Below are 14,273 nucleotides of genomic sequence, written 5' to 3' on the forward strand. Positions count from 1 at the left end.
GTCAACATCATCATCCTTGCCATCATCATCATCCTAACCAGTATCACCGTCATCACCATAATTGTCATCATCAACCTCAAATTTGTCACTATCAATGTACCAATTTTTAGTAATTATATCAACACTATTGATATTTCTTCTCGCAAATTTTTTTTATGGTCCCCTTCCATTAATTCCGTACATAATGCTAGACCTGAAATTGTGAACTTAATTAATGTCTCCATTGAATGAAAGTGACAATTTGTTTCATAAGATATTGATTTACATTCCCCATTGCTGGTAATTAGGTTAGTGGACTCCAGTCTTACAGGAGCAATATCAGTATTTATTGACTGCATCTCATTAACTGCACTCAGTCTTACAAGAGCAATATCAGTATTTATTGACTGCGTCTCATTACCTGCACTCATTATAGCTCTATTTCACATGAAAAATCAAAATACCATCTGTTTAAAGAATATGCTTAGTAAAATCAATTTTGCTTAAAAATGATCTCATCAATTAAAATCAATAATTAGTTACATGATGCACTGATTGGATTCTGTCAACAAAAGTTTTTTTTAGTGATTTGTCCCCCTACAGCCAATTATGATTGGTCACTAGCAGAAGAATTTTACTTTTTTTATATAAAATTTTAATTTAAAAACTCAAATTGTTGTAAAAGCTTAAGAAGAGGTAGAAATATGAATGGCAAAATATATTACAAAGATTTCATTTCTTTTATTTAAAAAAATATTTATATTTTTATTATTTAAACTAGCCTGTTTACTACTAGTAAATGTCAAATAGTAAATACCATCACCAAAAAATAATTTTAAATCCTATACATTAAATTAACAATTAATTTTATTTGGCTTTATGCATAGCTATTACTGACCTGTAAATATGATACATGTATGCCAGCCTGGCCTCATTACTCAGTTGGCAGAGAAACAAAATTGTGCAGCAAAGGTTTTAACGATGTATTACCTTAATATCACTGTAGGCATTTGTTCAATAATTTCTCTAGTAATATTTTTTTAAATACAAAGCATTGGATGACAGCTGTAAAATAGGAAATTATGCAAAATAGTAACTTAAAAATATGTAAATAATATTTGTTATAATTTGACCTTTAAACTTAATAAATTTCTACTATACTGCTTTAGAGGTTCATGCAACTCATGGACAATCTTTCAAATCACCGGTTTTTTTTCGTCCAAAGGTGATCAAAGTCTGACAAACATTAACGTTTAATTAAAGCCCTGTCCACACTACTAAGTTTTATTTGACAAAAACAGGTGACATGCATAAACATAGTCACGATGACATCATGTGAACATATAGGCACATCATGACTATATATGGGCACATCATGACTATATATGGGCACATCATGACTATATGGGCATAATTACAATAGTTTTCTTTTTGTCAAAAAAAATGTGATAGTGTGGACAGAGCTTTAATCGTTGGACTTCTTTTAGAAAAAAAAAAGAAATTAGAACGTAAAAACCGTCGTCTTTAAATTATTACAAATAATATAAGTGCATTATAAACAAAGATCTTATAATAACAAGATAGCGTTCTCCGCTGTTTTGCGTGTAACTAATAGAAGCGTCAAATTCGCGCAGAAAACAATAGAAAGTAATTGTAACTGAGAGAGGGCGTGCTAGTTGTTACTGTGGCGATTGTTCCAGAATTTGCACTGAGATCATAAATTTCAAAAGTAATTGTAATTGCAAGAGGGCGTCCTACACTGCGTTATTACAGAATTTGCGCGCAGAAATTGCAGAGAATGCTATCTTTGATAATATATACTGTATGATATCTGTTATGATTATTAACACATGCAAATGAAATATTAGTAAATACTACACACAAGTAAATAGAACTTAATAAATGTGGATGAATACATATAAAATATGGCAAATTAGGAAATAATATGAACTGTATGATAATATATAATGGGTATATAATATTATATACAGTGGGTTTGGCTTATAATAGTATGGTACTACAGTCTAAATATGTATGTAGAAGGCATTTGGCTATTAACTTTAATTTGACCTCGAGTTATGATTTACAACCCTTTCTCATTTATGACCACTAATATTAAATCTCAACTTAGAAATCACAATTGGTATTAGAAGTACAGTGCTTTGTGCATTTTTATTTATAGATATACTGTAGTTTAATGTGCAACTTTGTAGGAAAATTGATGCATACATTTGTAATGCATAAATAGCAAAATACATGTTTTCATATTGAGTATATCCTTCATGATGTCTGGGCTAGCAACTAACTCATTATGTTTCTCTAAGTGATTTACGGCTTGACTAGAGGCCTTAAATGGAGCGCGTATTTGAATAGAGGTACCGGTAGGCAGGTGAAAGCTGTTCAATCAGAAAACAAGCTGACATCTGTATAGAAGTTGGGTAATAACTCCTCAGGAGCTATTGGAAGAAGGCCTGAACCTCAAGCATTATTAGTGACCTTGCACTAGAAGCTCAGTAGATGTAAACACATTCAATTAGGCCTGGGAATGTTTCCTTTCGGTGTTCACATTGGTTGTTTTAACCTAGACTCGCTTTGAGCGCCCTGGTACATTAAATTACATTAATCAAAATGAGATATCTCTGTTTTCACAGCAGTATAACTGAATATCTATATCCAATGGACTTCTGTTCATTTAGTTGATGTTAAAATTATGATTTTGGTGATAACTAAGGTTGTATTATGTATGGTGTTATGATGATGGTGAAGGCGATATTCCGATAAGAAATACTAATAATAATAAAATGATGAAGGTGATAGATGATGATAATGATATTATCCGATAACATTCATGGTAACATATAATTGATGTAACCATGGAGGTATAAAAATTTTTATACCTCCATGATGTAACTATGAGGACAGAGGTATTATTATAATGATTGATAGATGACAGATAATTTTGATAATGATAAATGATAGAGATAATGATGGCCCTGGTAATGATAATAATGACTAATTGATATCCATGCTATTGGACAATTCGGACAACATACCTTCTGGAAACATTATTAAATGAATACAGTTGAAATTGCCTAGTCGAATCCAAAATGGCATTTAAAAATTCGATAAAATTTGACTTAAGTGACGAGTGTACTTGCTGTTGGATGTGAAGGAAAAAAATTTTGGAACAAACGATGTGATAAAAAACTGTTTATTCCTTTCTTCCATTGTTTATCTTTCTTGAGCATATTCCCACCATCTTGTTTGTTTTGTCAATTTACCTCTTATGTCAATCAGTTGTGATTGCTCCATACTACCAATTTACTGCAGCTATTGACCTTTAGAATGTCATTGAATTTGTACTTAAGTTTAAAATAGCTAATTATAACACTCAATATTGACCTTGCTATTAAAACCTTTGCTATTAAAACTGCAGTGTTTAAGACAGCGTTGTCTTCAATACTGCATTGTGAATGTAGATCTTACTTAGTTTTTCTAATGACAGTAAGTCATTGAAAATACCACATTTAAGATTGATTGTTATATAATCATGAAAAGAATATTCATAAATATACAGTATGAATTATTTAATTAGTAACTCTCCATTGAGGTCAGCTAACAATGTAGTGTTTACAATTAAGTAAATAGTTTTTTTTAAAGCGCTTGACGTTGTGATTCACATGTAATAATATTACCCAGTTTCTGGCATATTAAATTTATTTATAATTGATTCATGAAACTAATATTCATATATACGTAAATAATATGTAAAATGTTTTGACTTTTGAACTGTAAATTCATATGCTTTTCTCATTCACAGGCAAAATCCGAACAGAAATGGTGCAGACAGAGACAGAGAAGACTCCACTAACCCAAAAGTTGGATGAATTTGGCGAGCAATTGTCAAAGGTATCATTATGTCAAAGTCATGAACATTCATTTCATAGTTGCGTTCGGTATATTTTTTTTTATACAAATGATACATTGCGTAGCGCTGCATGGCACAATAGGGAAAATTCCCCGACACAAGTTGTAGAAATTTTATTTGATCTGTGCTTTACAAAGTTTATGTACTGTACATGGCGAGCTGGTTACCATCTTCATCTTCTAATTTTCCTTAGTATAAAAATATCTTTTGCGTTTTCAGGTTATCTCTGTTATTTGCGTAGCTGTGTGGGCAATCAACATCGGCCATTTCTCTGACCCCGCTCACGGTGGCTCATGGATCAAGGGTGCTGTATACTACTTCAAGATTGCTGTTGCTTTGGCTGTTGCTGCCATTCCTGAGGGCTTGCCAGCTGTCATCACCACTTGCCTGGCTCTCGGTAAGACATCGTGACACCCGTCAAAGACCTCAGTTGTTAAACTTATTATGAATAATTGTGTGTTTGTTTTCTTTCTCTGTGTTAACAATGCAGTCTAGCCAAGTTGTCAAGGTCATTGTTTCTTATGGAAATAAACTTATTATGTCATGAGTCAACTTGATGATTTCTAGTCGAATAACAAGACAATTTTGGCTGGGGACCCATGGTAACCACAATGTGTATCACCCCTTGTGGTAAAGTGGAAAGCACATCAAGAGACAATCCCCTTCTCTTTCCCAATGCGTATAACAAGTTCGTTTAACATAACTTAAAATTCTTTCGAAAGTGGTTCGTATTTGGCCAGATATTCAGAGCGAGACCAGCTTGATGTACTTAAACTGGAGATATCAACAGCAGGTTGCACACGTAATGGTTCTGCCATGTTTATGCATCTGTAGTATAATCTGCATTTGTGTGCTAAATTATGGATACCTGTGTGTTCCTGGTTCAACGTCCTAAGTCCGACACTCTCTGCATTGGTAGAGGCCTCATTTTAAAACGGTGATTCGTTTGGACTGCTACCGACAATTAAATAGCGCTGCATCTCTTAGCGCTCGCACAGAGTAGAGACGATGCAACGTGTAGCCGGCGTTAATATTAGGCAGGAATTGAACTCAGAACCATGAAAGGATTACAGACCGAACATCATGTCTATCACCCATTCAATTTCACTTGCTCTTTTTATCAACATCTATACATTATATAAAAATAAATTACTTCATGATGCATGTGTAAATATTTTTATTTCTTTACCCTTGTAACAGGTACTCGTCGTATGGCCAAGAAGAATGCTATCGTCCGAAGCCTGCCCTCTGTAGAGACACTGGGATGTACCTCTGTCATTTGTTCTGATAAGACAGGAACCCTGACCACCAACCAGATGTCTGTATGTAGGGTAAGTCTAAATATAAAAAAATAGTGACCAACTTCTAAATAGCACTGAATATAAAATATGAAACCATGTTTTAAGGCAATATTTCACAAAGTGTGGGTTGTGAGCTACCAGTGGGTCATCAAAATATTTTGTTAGTCGCGAAGCCTTGGCAGAAATTACCAAAATCGGCTTATAACTCACTTCTGTCTTTTAATATTATTATTGGCATTATGATAAGCCGTCAATCTGCGTATTTTCTTATTTATTTGCCGTTGTACAACAAAGTACAATGCAGCTAGAATCATCATTATACATTATGATTTTGTGGTAATATTTATTTTTGTTTATGCAATGTTTACTTACGTTAATGTATATTTAAAATCCTGGTGCCATGATGCACTAGGGCCAGCCTTCTGAGTTAGTGCAGATAAGGGGGTTAGTTAGTCTTGATTATGTGTGAATTTCCGAATTGGGTCATCAGTCTAAAAGTTGGCGAGACACTGTTTTAAGGTATTCAAAGTAAGTCTTGATTTACCCCAAAAATAGTAAAACCAACTTCTTAAAATCACTGAATATTGGAAGTACTGATTTTGAGATCATGGTTATTTGCTAATAGATAAATGTTACCAATAAAATATAAAGTTCTTTAAAGAATGATGAAGAGTAATAAGTAATGAAACACGGGAAACATTTTTATGATTGGGATGTGTGGCTTTTCATTTATGGCTTATGTAATATACGTCGCCTATTTCTCAAGAATATTAAATGTTGCTGAATACAGTTTTTAAAACAATTATTTGTTTTGATAGTTCTTTGTGTTGGACAAAGTTCAGGGGGACCGTGCCAGCTTCCACCAGTTCCAGGTGTCGGGAACCACGTATGAACCTACTGGAGAAGTGTAAGTAGAACCGTTGCAACTAAAGAAATCTCCGCAGAATTGTTGAGGCTCCACTTACAATCCTTTTAGAGTGCTGTGGAGGGAGCTCCACAGTTAGAATGCTGTGGAGGGAGCTCCACAGTTAGAATGCTGTGGAGGGAGCTCCACAGTTAGAATGCTGTGGAGGGAGCTCCACAGTTAGAATGCTGTGGAGGGAGCTCCACAGTTAGAATGCTGTTGAGGAAGCTCCACAGTTAGAATGCTGTGGATGGAGCTCCACAGTTAGAATGCTGTGGAGGGAGCTCCACAGTTAGAATGCTGTGGATGGAGCTCCACAGTTAGAATGCTGTGGAGGGAGCTCCACAGTTAGAATGCTGTGGAGGGAGCTCCACAGTTAGAATGCTGTGGAGGGAGCTCTGCAGTTAGAATGCTGTGGATGGAGCTCCACAGTTAGAATGCTGTGGAGGGAGCTCCACAGTTAGAATGCTGTGGAGGGAGCTCCACAGTTAGAATGCTGTGGAGGGAGCTCCACAGTTAGAATGCTGTGGATGGAGCTCCACAGTTAGAATGCTGTGGAGGGAGCTCCACAGTTAGAATGCTGTGGAATACCAATGTTTTCATCGTCTATTTCAATTCAACAATTCAAGCTCGTATATCTTCCACTCAGAGAGAGGTGCTTATCCTCTACTTAGCCAAGAGCCAATAATCCCAATAAAAACACTGAGCAACAAAGATCAAAAGTACAAGTATCAAGAGAATAAGTAAAGTAAGAACCTTAATGAAACACTGATTTTTATATTAGAGCTGCCCAACTGATTGAAGAGCGCAAGTTTCCAAAATATAAATTTAACACAGATTCCAAGATACAATTACAATGTTTAGCCACTAGGGAATGAATATGAATAATGTATGTGATGTTTTCATCATAGCACCATCAATAATGTGAGGGCTGATTTGAGTAACTACGAAGCTGTAACAGAGTTAGCAACCATTTGTGCCGTCTGTAACGATTCTAGTATTGATTTCAATGAGGTTCGTACATACCGGCTTTTTTTCTAAATCATTATTTTTTTTCTTATGTTTATGTGAAGGCAACTAACTTTGTTTTTAGTACGAGTTGCATTTTTTTGGCTGAAATTACCAACATCAATATAATGAAAACAATTTTATTACAGATAGGAAATGTGAGATTTTTGTGTAGTGAATATGGTATATTTGAATAATGTTTTGTATAGTAAATTTGGTATTTTTGAATATATGATTTTGTGTAATATGCTATTTTTAATTCAATCTTAATCAATTATATTCTATAATAAATATGTTTTAGTTTTATGTTGGTTATAATTTTATATTGCAATTATATGTTAATATATTTTATTGTTGTCTTTGTGTATATATTTTTATGTATTGAATTTACAAATGATAATCCCAATAATTGAATTACAGATTAAATAATTAAATTACAATATTATCACAAGATTAACAATGAGAAAGAAAGGTGAATGTTTATTATTGTAATAAGCACCTTGAATAAATACTTCTCTTGAATAAACATCACTCTCTCAAATAAGTACCATACCAAACAATCTGGTTTCCACCTATATGCTGATACAAACTATATATTTATTTTATTTCTTCAAGCTGTATTCAAAACATTCCATTATCAAGAACATATCTACATACTTTTTTTAATCATTTTTCTGCCATCGCCTTAGGCGAAGCAAGCCTATGAGAAAGTAGGTGAGGCTACAGAGACCGCGTTGACAGTCCTCGTGGAGAAGATGAATGTCCTAGGTCAGAATCTACATGGGCTTCGCCCACATGAACTAGTCAGCGCCTGCAACCAGGGTCTGCTAGCATCACATAATAAGGATTTTACCCTGGAATTCAACCGTGACCGCAAGTCTATGAGCGTGTTCTGTTCACCGGGCAAGAATGCCAAAGCTGGCAGCACTCCAAAGATGTATGCTAAGGTAAAAAGAGAACAAACTTGAATGGTGGTTTTCATTATCATGATTTTATTTTTAGTTGGAAAAAAAATATTTAAAGATTAATTACTAATACAGTTGAGTCTACAAGTCGAATCCAATGGGACTGGCATAAAAAGCTTGAGTTATACAGATTTTATTTAATGATTAATAAAATTAATAAAATGTATATTTTTTTGTTAATTGATAGGGTGCACCCGAATCCATTCTGGATCGTTGTTCGTATGTTCGTGTTGGTCTCAACAGAGTTCCCATGACACCATCCGTCAAGGCTCAGATTATAGATCTAATCACTCAATACGGTTCTGGTAAGTTTCATAAAAACCTTTTTAATTGTGGTATTTCATGGTAAAGGTGCTTTAATCCCAGATTCTTAGGTTCAAATCACCAAAATACCAGGAATGTTTCCCTTTTTTCTTTTTTTTTTTTCAAAAATATTTTCTCACCAAAAAGGAGCCTGAAATTCTTGACATTTGATACATTAACCTATATTTTAGCCCTGTGGTTACCACTTTATCAACCAAAATGCATGGGGGGTGGCGATGGTTGGTTGTGAATCCTAGAAAATCGACCCCGATTTTCGAATTCCACAGTCTTTTTGCAACAAGTTTTTTTTTTTGTGGGGTGGGGGTAGACTTAATAAATCAACCTTTATAATATACTTGGTACTTACTACTTGGTGGTTATCCTCTTGGATATTCCACTCGGAAGTCTGACAAAGAGGCCTTGAAGAAGTGGCTTAGTTTGGCAACTACCACTGGGGGACTTCCAGAGGCCTAGTATTTCGCTCTACATAATTACATATCATGGATTAATTAAATGATAAAACTAAATTACTAACAAGTACAAATATTTTAAAATGGAAAAAGAACAAAAGGCTGATATTAAAAACAACCTTAAGTCTTAAAAGCTATTTAAATGTTTACATACAGTAATTAGCAAAAGATTATATCTGGTGTTTGCTGCTGCTGGAAGTCCCCCAGTAAACAATTTTAATATGTTGGTGGCGCTGTTTCAAAATAGACCCGATAAAATGGTGTACAGATTATCACATTGTCATATTATGTCATATAATTGGGGAATTACTATACTAAAAGAAATATAAAACAAAATCACTTTCCTTTTGCTAGGTATGGATACTCTCCGTTGCCTTGGTCTTGCTACCATCGACAACCCAGTGAAGAAAGAGGATATGGACTTGGAGAACTCTGCTAACTTCATTAAATATGAGGTAAATTGAAAACTGAACACTGACTATAATATTGAATTTGTGAATTTGCTGTTGTTTTCAGTCATTTGACTCATTTTTATGCCTAACCCAGGTTTGAAACAAAATCTTTGGTTACTTCAGTACCTTTCAATAGGGATTCCAATAAATATACAAAGCAAAACACTGTTAATGTGAGAATGACTTCGGTTATGGTTACACTGATTTTGGTTCCTTTTTTGTCTAGACTAACATGACCTTTGTGGGTGTCGTTGGTATGTTGGATCCTCCTCGTAAAGAAGTTATCTCCTCCATCCAAGAATGTTACCAAGCTGGTATCCGTGTCATCGTCATTACTGGTGACAACAAGAACACAGCTGAAGCCATCTGCAGGAAGATTGGTGTGTTCAGCGAGAGTGAAAGCACCGAAGGATTGTCTTATTCGGGCAGGGAGTTTGACGAGCTGTCCACCATGGCACAGAGAGAAGCTGTTAGAAGATCACGTCTGTTTTCGCGAGTGGAACCAGCACATAAAAGCAAGATTGTAGAGTATTTACAAGCTGAAGGAGAAATATCTGCTATGGTAAGATTTAACTGATCTATCTACATTCATGTTATAGTAAACTAGATTCTGGCAAATGATGTCATGGGGAATTCCCTTTGTTTTGGGAATTTCCCTTATTGAGCCTATCCTTGATTTTTTATTTTTTACTTTTCTATACAGACTGGTGACGGTGTGAATGATGCCCCTGCTTTGAAGAAAGCTGAAATTGGTATCGCCATGGGATCTGGAACCGCTGTAGCCAAGTCTGCCTCTGATATCCTTTTTCTTTTCAACATTCAAGGTTTTTTAGATTTAATTTATGCACAAACACAGACAGCACAACAAGTCAAGTCGAACAGTTAGGGCAGGGGCGCCGCTAGCTGCAGCCTTAACATTGGCGCAAGTTCCAGCTGCTCCTTATCTAGGGTTTGGTTGGTAGAACCAAGTCTTCTTGGATAAGGACTTAAAATGGAGGTCCAGTGTATACATCTGGCTGGTGTGCACTTTAAAGAACCCTTTCGGAGGAGTAGGGGGTTACCCCGATGCTATGGTTCTTTTCAGCCCCTGCCATTGTAGAATGATGTGAACATGTAGCTACTATAAGTGCCTCTTTATGGCTGCTAAGTAGTCACGTACCACGCCCATACTCAATTCAGCACAATAAAGCTGCATGTTATGGGTGATTCTACAGTATGTATGTATGTATGTATGTATGTATGTGACAACAGAAACATTAATTACAACTGCCTTAAATGAAGTCATAGGGCCAAGCTTCAAAGTTACATGCACAATTAGGATGTATTTATGTTGATAATGGAACTGGCTACAGCATTTTTTGTCAGCCTCAATGCACCATAAAACTACACCAGTTGATATAAAAGTAAATCTTTAATTAGTCCATATTAAGGGACTGCGTCAGGAATCATAAAGTAAATTATTTATGCAACTGCTATTGATGAAAAAACATTTTTTCACATGCTGATTTTTAACCAAATGCTAAATATACAAAGAAAGCTATTGAATTATTATTACCTTTAATGGGTAGAAAGCATGCAGAATAGCTAAAAAATATATTAGGGGAAAAAAATTAGGAAAGAAATTGTCCTTGACCACAGTGCACAAATGATTTTAGCCGATGACAACTTCTCATCCATCGTATCCGCCGTTGAGGAGGGCCGTGCAATCTACAACAACATGAAGCAGTTTATCCGCTACTTGATCTCGTCCAACATCGGTGAAGTCGTCAGTATCTTCTTAACGGCAGCTCTTGGTATGCCTGAAGCATTGATCCCAGTCCAGCTACTGTGGGTGAACTTAGTCACTGATGGACTCCCAGCCACTGCTCTTGGTTTCAATCCCCCTGATCTTGACATTATGTCTAAGCCCCCTAGAAGTTCTAAGGAATCGCTTATCAGCGGATGGTTGTTCTTCAGATATATGGCTATTGGTGGTAAGTATTTTATTTGGAACATAATGCATGCTTTTGCTGGGGCCACCATGTCAAACATTGGGTGCCACACATGGGTGGCAGATGTGGTCCAGCATGTTAGGGGCTTAGGTTTGTATAGACTTTACTGCCTCACAAATACCCAACTGCTTCTGCTTCCCCCACCTCAGTGGCAGTTAGTGAGTTCATTCAGGTAAGTTGCTTACTCTTAGACTGAATATAAACTTAATTCTAAATATATGTGAAGATGTTAAGCTTGTTTTGCTTTTTCAGTTACACAGGTGTGTTTTATTTCTAGCTCTGGTTCTGGTGAGCAAAGCCAACCTCTTAAGGACTCCCAAAAGTGTAGGAGTATAACTGGAGGGGTAGAAATAGAGTTGAGTGATAGGAGAGTTCCACCACCGCAGTTTAAGACTTGCTGTACCGCCCTATTTTGAATTTGTAGGGGATAAAATTAATTAAGTACTGTATATAGAAATTGTTTGTAAAAGAAGTAGCTAACCTTAGTTGAACTAAAGTAAAATATACTGTAAGCAGCTTTTATTCACAGTCGTCATATCTTATCTTTTTCAGTGTATGTTGGAGTGGCAACTGTCGGGGCCTCTGCATGGTGGCTTATGTACTATGATAATGGACCACAATTAAATTACTATCAAGTTGTAAGTTGTTATTTAGTTCAGTCCATCCTTAAGACTCTGACCACAACAGATTTTATGTGACAGATAAATGTGATTTGCCCATATTTGGGTATAAAGGCTTGTTTCTACTTCAACGATAACTATAACAATTATAAAAAATCTAAAAAGCAATTGTTCATATAGAAAACAAAAGAAATAATAGAAGTTTTACACTAGGATGATTTGATAACGATTTATCGTGTATACGATAACAAAATATTTTAACAAATCAAATCAGATGACTTCATAATCATGGAAAAAAAAAACGATAAAATCGTTGCTGCTACTACTATGACTTTAATGTTTTTTTGCCATGATTATGACGTCATCTGATTTGATTTGTCAAAATATGTTGTTATCGCATATCATATGTGGGCACATCACACAATTCTATAGTTTAAACAGAGCTCAATAATTCCTGCTTCTGCATTGTTTGATTTTGTATGGTTTCAATGTGTATACAATGGAAATACTGTATAGATTTGAGTACCATATATACTCGTGTATAAGGCGACCCGCGTATAAGAATACCCCCGAGTTTAAATAGATTTTTGGATTTTTGTATGTAAGGTAATGTTCAATTGTAATTTGTTGTTTTAAGCCTTGTCTTATATGTAAGTGTATACGGTATGTGTTTGACATGTGTAGATGTGATGAGAAATACAGTATATGGGCAGTGTAGTTGGTGTTTATATTTGAGCTATTAATTCACTCCTCATTAAAAAATATGGCAACTGATTAAATAAATAATGGAACTACATCTGATGAAGTGCCATCTATTATATTATTTCATACCCACTCAAAAAAGTAGACAAATTATGAAATATACTTTGTTTTGTTCTTTTAGAGTCATCATCTACAGTGCCCTCTAGAGCCTGAGAACTTTAAAGATGTCAATTGTGAAGTGCTTGACGATCCTCATCACATGACCATGGCCTTGTCCGTTTTGGTTACCATAGAGATGTTGAATGCTCTCAACAGGTACATAGGTTTTATTTTCTATTTAATCATTAATTTGAAAGTTAAGATTTAATTAAAATAATTTTCATAATTGCAAACAATGTTAATGGAGGATCTTGTCTTTCAGAATTTCATAATGTGTAATACAAAAAAAAATGTTTTTTCCTTGGAACGTAGTATACAAATTATTATTATGAATAAAAATGATCTGTGACTTTAAATCTTTTGTAATAAATTAAGGTATTCGGTATTTTGATTGAAATTTTAAAACTTTTTTTGGACGTTAAACCGGCCATTCACTGCGCCACACAATTCTTTGAAGAACGCGATGCAACGGTGCGTGCGCAACGGATCGTTTTTAATGACAATCTGTTTAGATGACCATCGACAATCAGCAGACAGCGTCATGTGGTCTAGCAATCACAGGTAGAGGAGTTATATTTCAGTGAGTGCCTGGTTTTATATAACCAGCAGGGATTATATTTTAATAAGTTGTTAATTTATAATTTTAAAGGTTTGTCCACACTATTAACTTTTATGAAATTTGTGTGATTTGCCCATATATGATATGATGTCATATTGTATTATAATGTACAGATAACAGGTATTTGTCACAAAAACATGTGACATGCCTAAATATGGTCATGATGACATCACATCATGACCATATATAGGCACATCATGACTATATATGGGCATACAACAGTTTTTTGTCAAAAAAAATTTAATAGTCTGGACAGCGCTTTAAGCAATGTTATCAAATGTGTGATGATTTTTTTTATTTTTTTTTTACGCTACAGCTTGAGTGAAAACCAGTCACTATTGTCAATGCCACCTTGGTCTAATCCATGGTTGCTAGGAGCTATTGCTCTTTCAATGGGTCTTCACTTCGTAATCCTCTACGTTGATTTCTTATCAGTAAGTAGAAACACGTTTTTTTATGTAAGAAATTCACTTGTTTGTACCACAATTAGACAAGACTTTTTTTTATACCTTGTATATTGAACCCTCCACCCGCAAACAGTGACGTTTTTCGAATATGAAATTTTGGCCAATTAGCACACCCACCGCCACCAAATATGGAATTTCAGAAAAAGAGAAAAGTTTTTCTTTATTTTTATTAAGCCCACTGCTGCCGTGAAAGCGCCAGAAATAGGACATGTACATTTCTTCCTAATTCAATAAATTTAAAGCATTTAACCATCCCATTACTACACTGTTTACATTCCCCAATAAAATTATTTTTATTTTCTGCTCAGTGTGGATATTTTTGGCAAAACTATTTGCTAACTAAGAAAACAATTTTTTTCCACCCTTCTCTGACGTCTTTAACAAAATATGTTCGCGAAACAAAGC

General features: G+C 35.0%; 1 protein-coding gene across 2 annotated transcripts in view; it reads left to right on the plus strand.

Annotated features, from left to right (window-relative positions):
* Positions 1-14,273, plus strand: part of LOC117112565 (calcium-transporting ATPase sarcoplasmic/endoplasmic reticulum type-like) — a 67,293-nt gene that overhangs the window by 44,597 nt on the left and 8,423 nt on the right. For both annotated transcript variants that reach the window (XM_033255658.1, XM_033255657.1), the window contains exons 9-22: positions 3,800-3,888; positions 4,127-4,304; positions 5,108-5,238; positions 6,027-6,115; positions 7,024-7,126; positions 7,810-8,067; positions 8,273-8,390; positions 9,213-9,313; positions 9,537-9,872; positions 10,014-10,107; positions 10,954-11,283; positions 11,854-11,939; positions 12,805-12,938; positions 13,718-13,835. In XM_033255658.1, coding sequence (XP_033111549.1) covers positions 3,800-3,888; positions 4,127-4,304; positions 5,108-5,238; positions 6,027-6,115; positions 7,024-7,126; positions 7,810-8,067; positions 8,273-8,390; positions 9,213-9,313; positions 9,537-9,872; positions 10,014-10,107; positions 10,954-11,283; positions 11,854-11,939; positions 12,805-12,938; positions 13,718-13,835 — 2,165 coding nt within the window. The remainder of the gene's footprint in view (positions 1-3,799; positions 3,889-4,126; positions 4,305-5,107; positions 5,239-6,026; positions 6,116-7,023; positions 7,127-7,809; positions 8,068-8,272; positions 8,391-9,212; positions 9,314-9,536; positions 9,873-10,013; positions 10,108-10,953; positions 11,284-11,853; positions 11,940-12,804; positions 12,939-13,717; positions 13,836-14,273) is intronic.

The sequence above is a fragment of the Anneissia japonica genome, unplaced genomic scaffold (assembly GCF_011630105.1).
Source record: "Anneissia japonica isolate Jap-2015-1 unplaced genomic scaffold, ASM1163010v1 scaffold287715_len1027211_cov185, whole genome shotgun sequence".
NCBI classification, from domain to species: Eukaryota; Metazoa; Echinodermata; class Crinoidea; order Comatulida; family Comatulidae; genus Anneissia; species Anneissia japonica.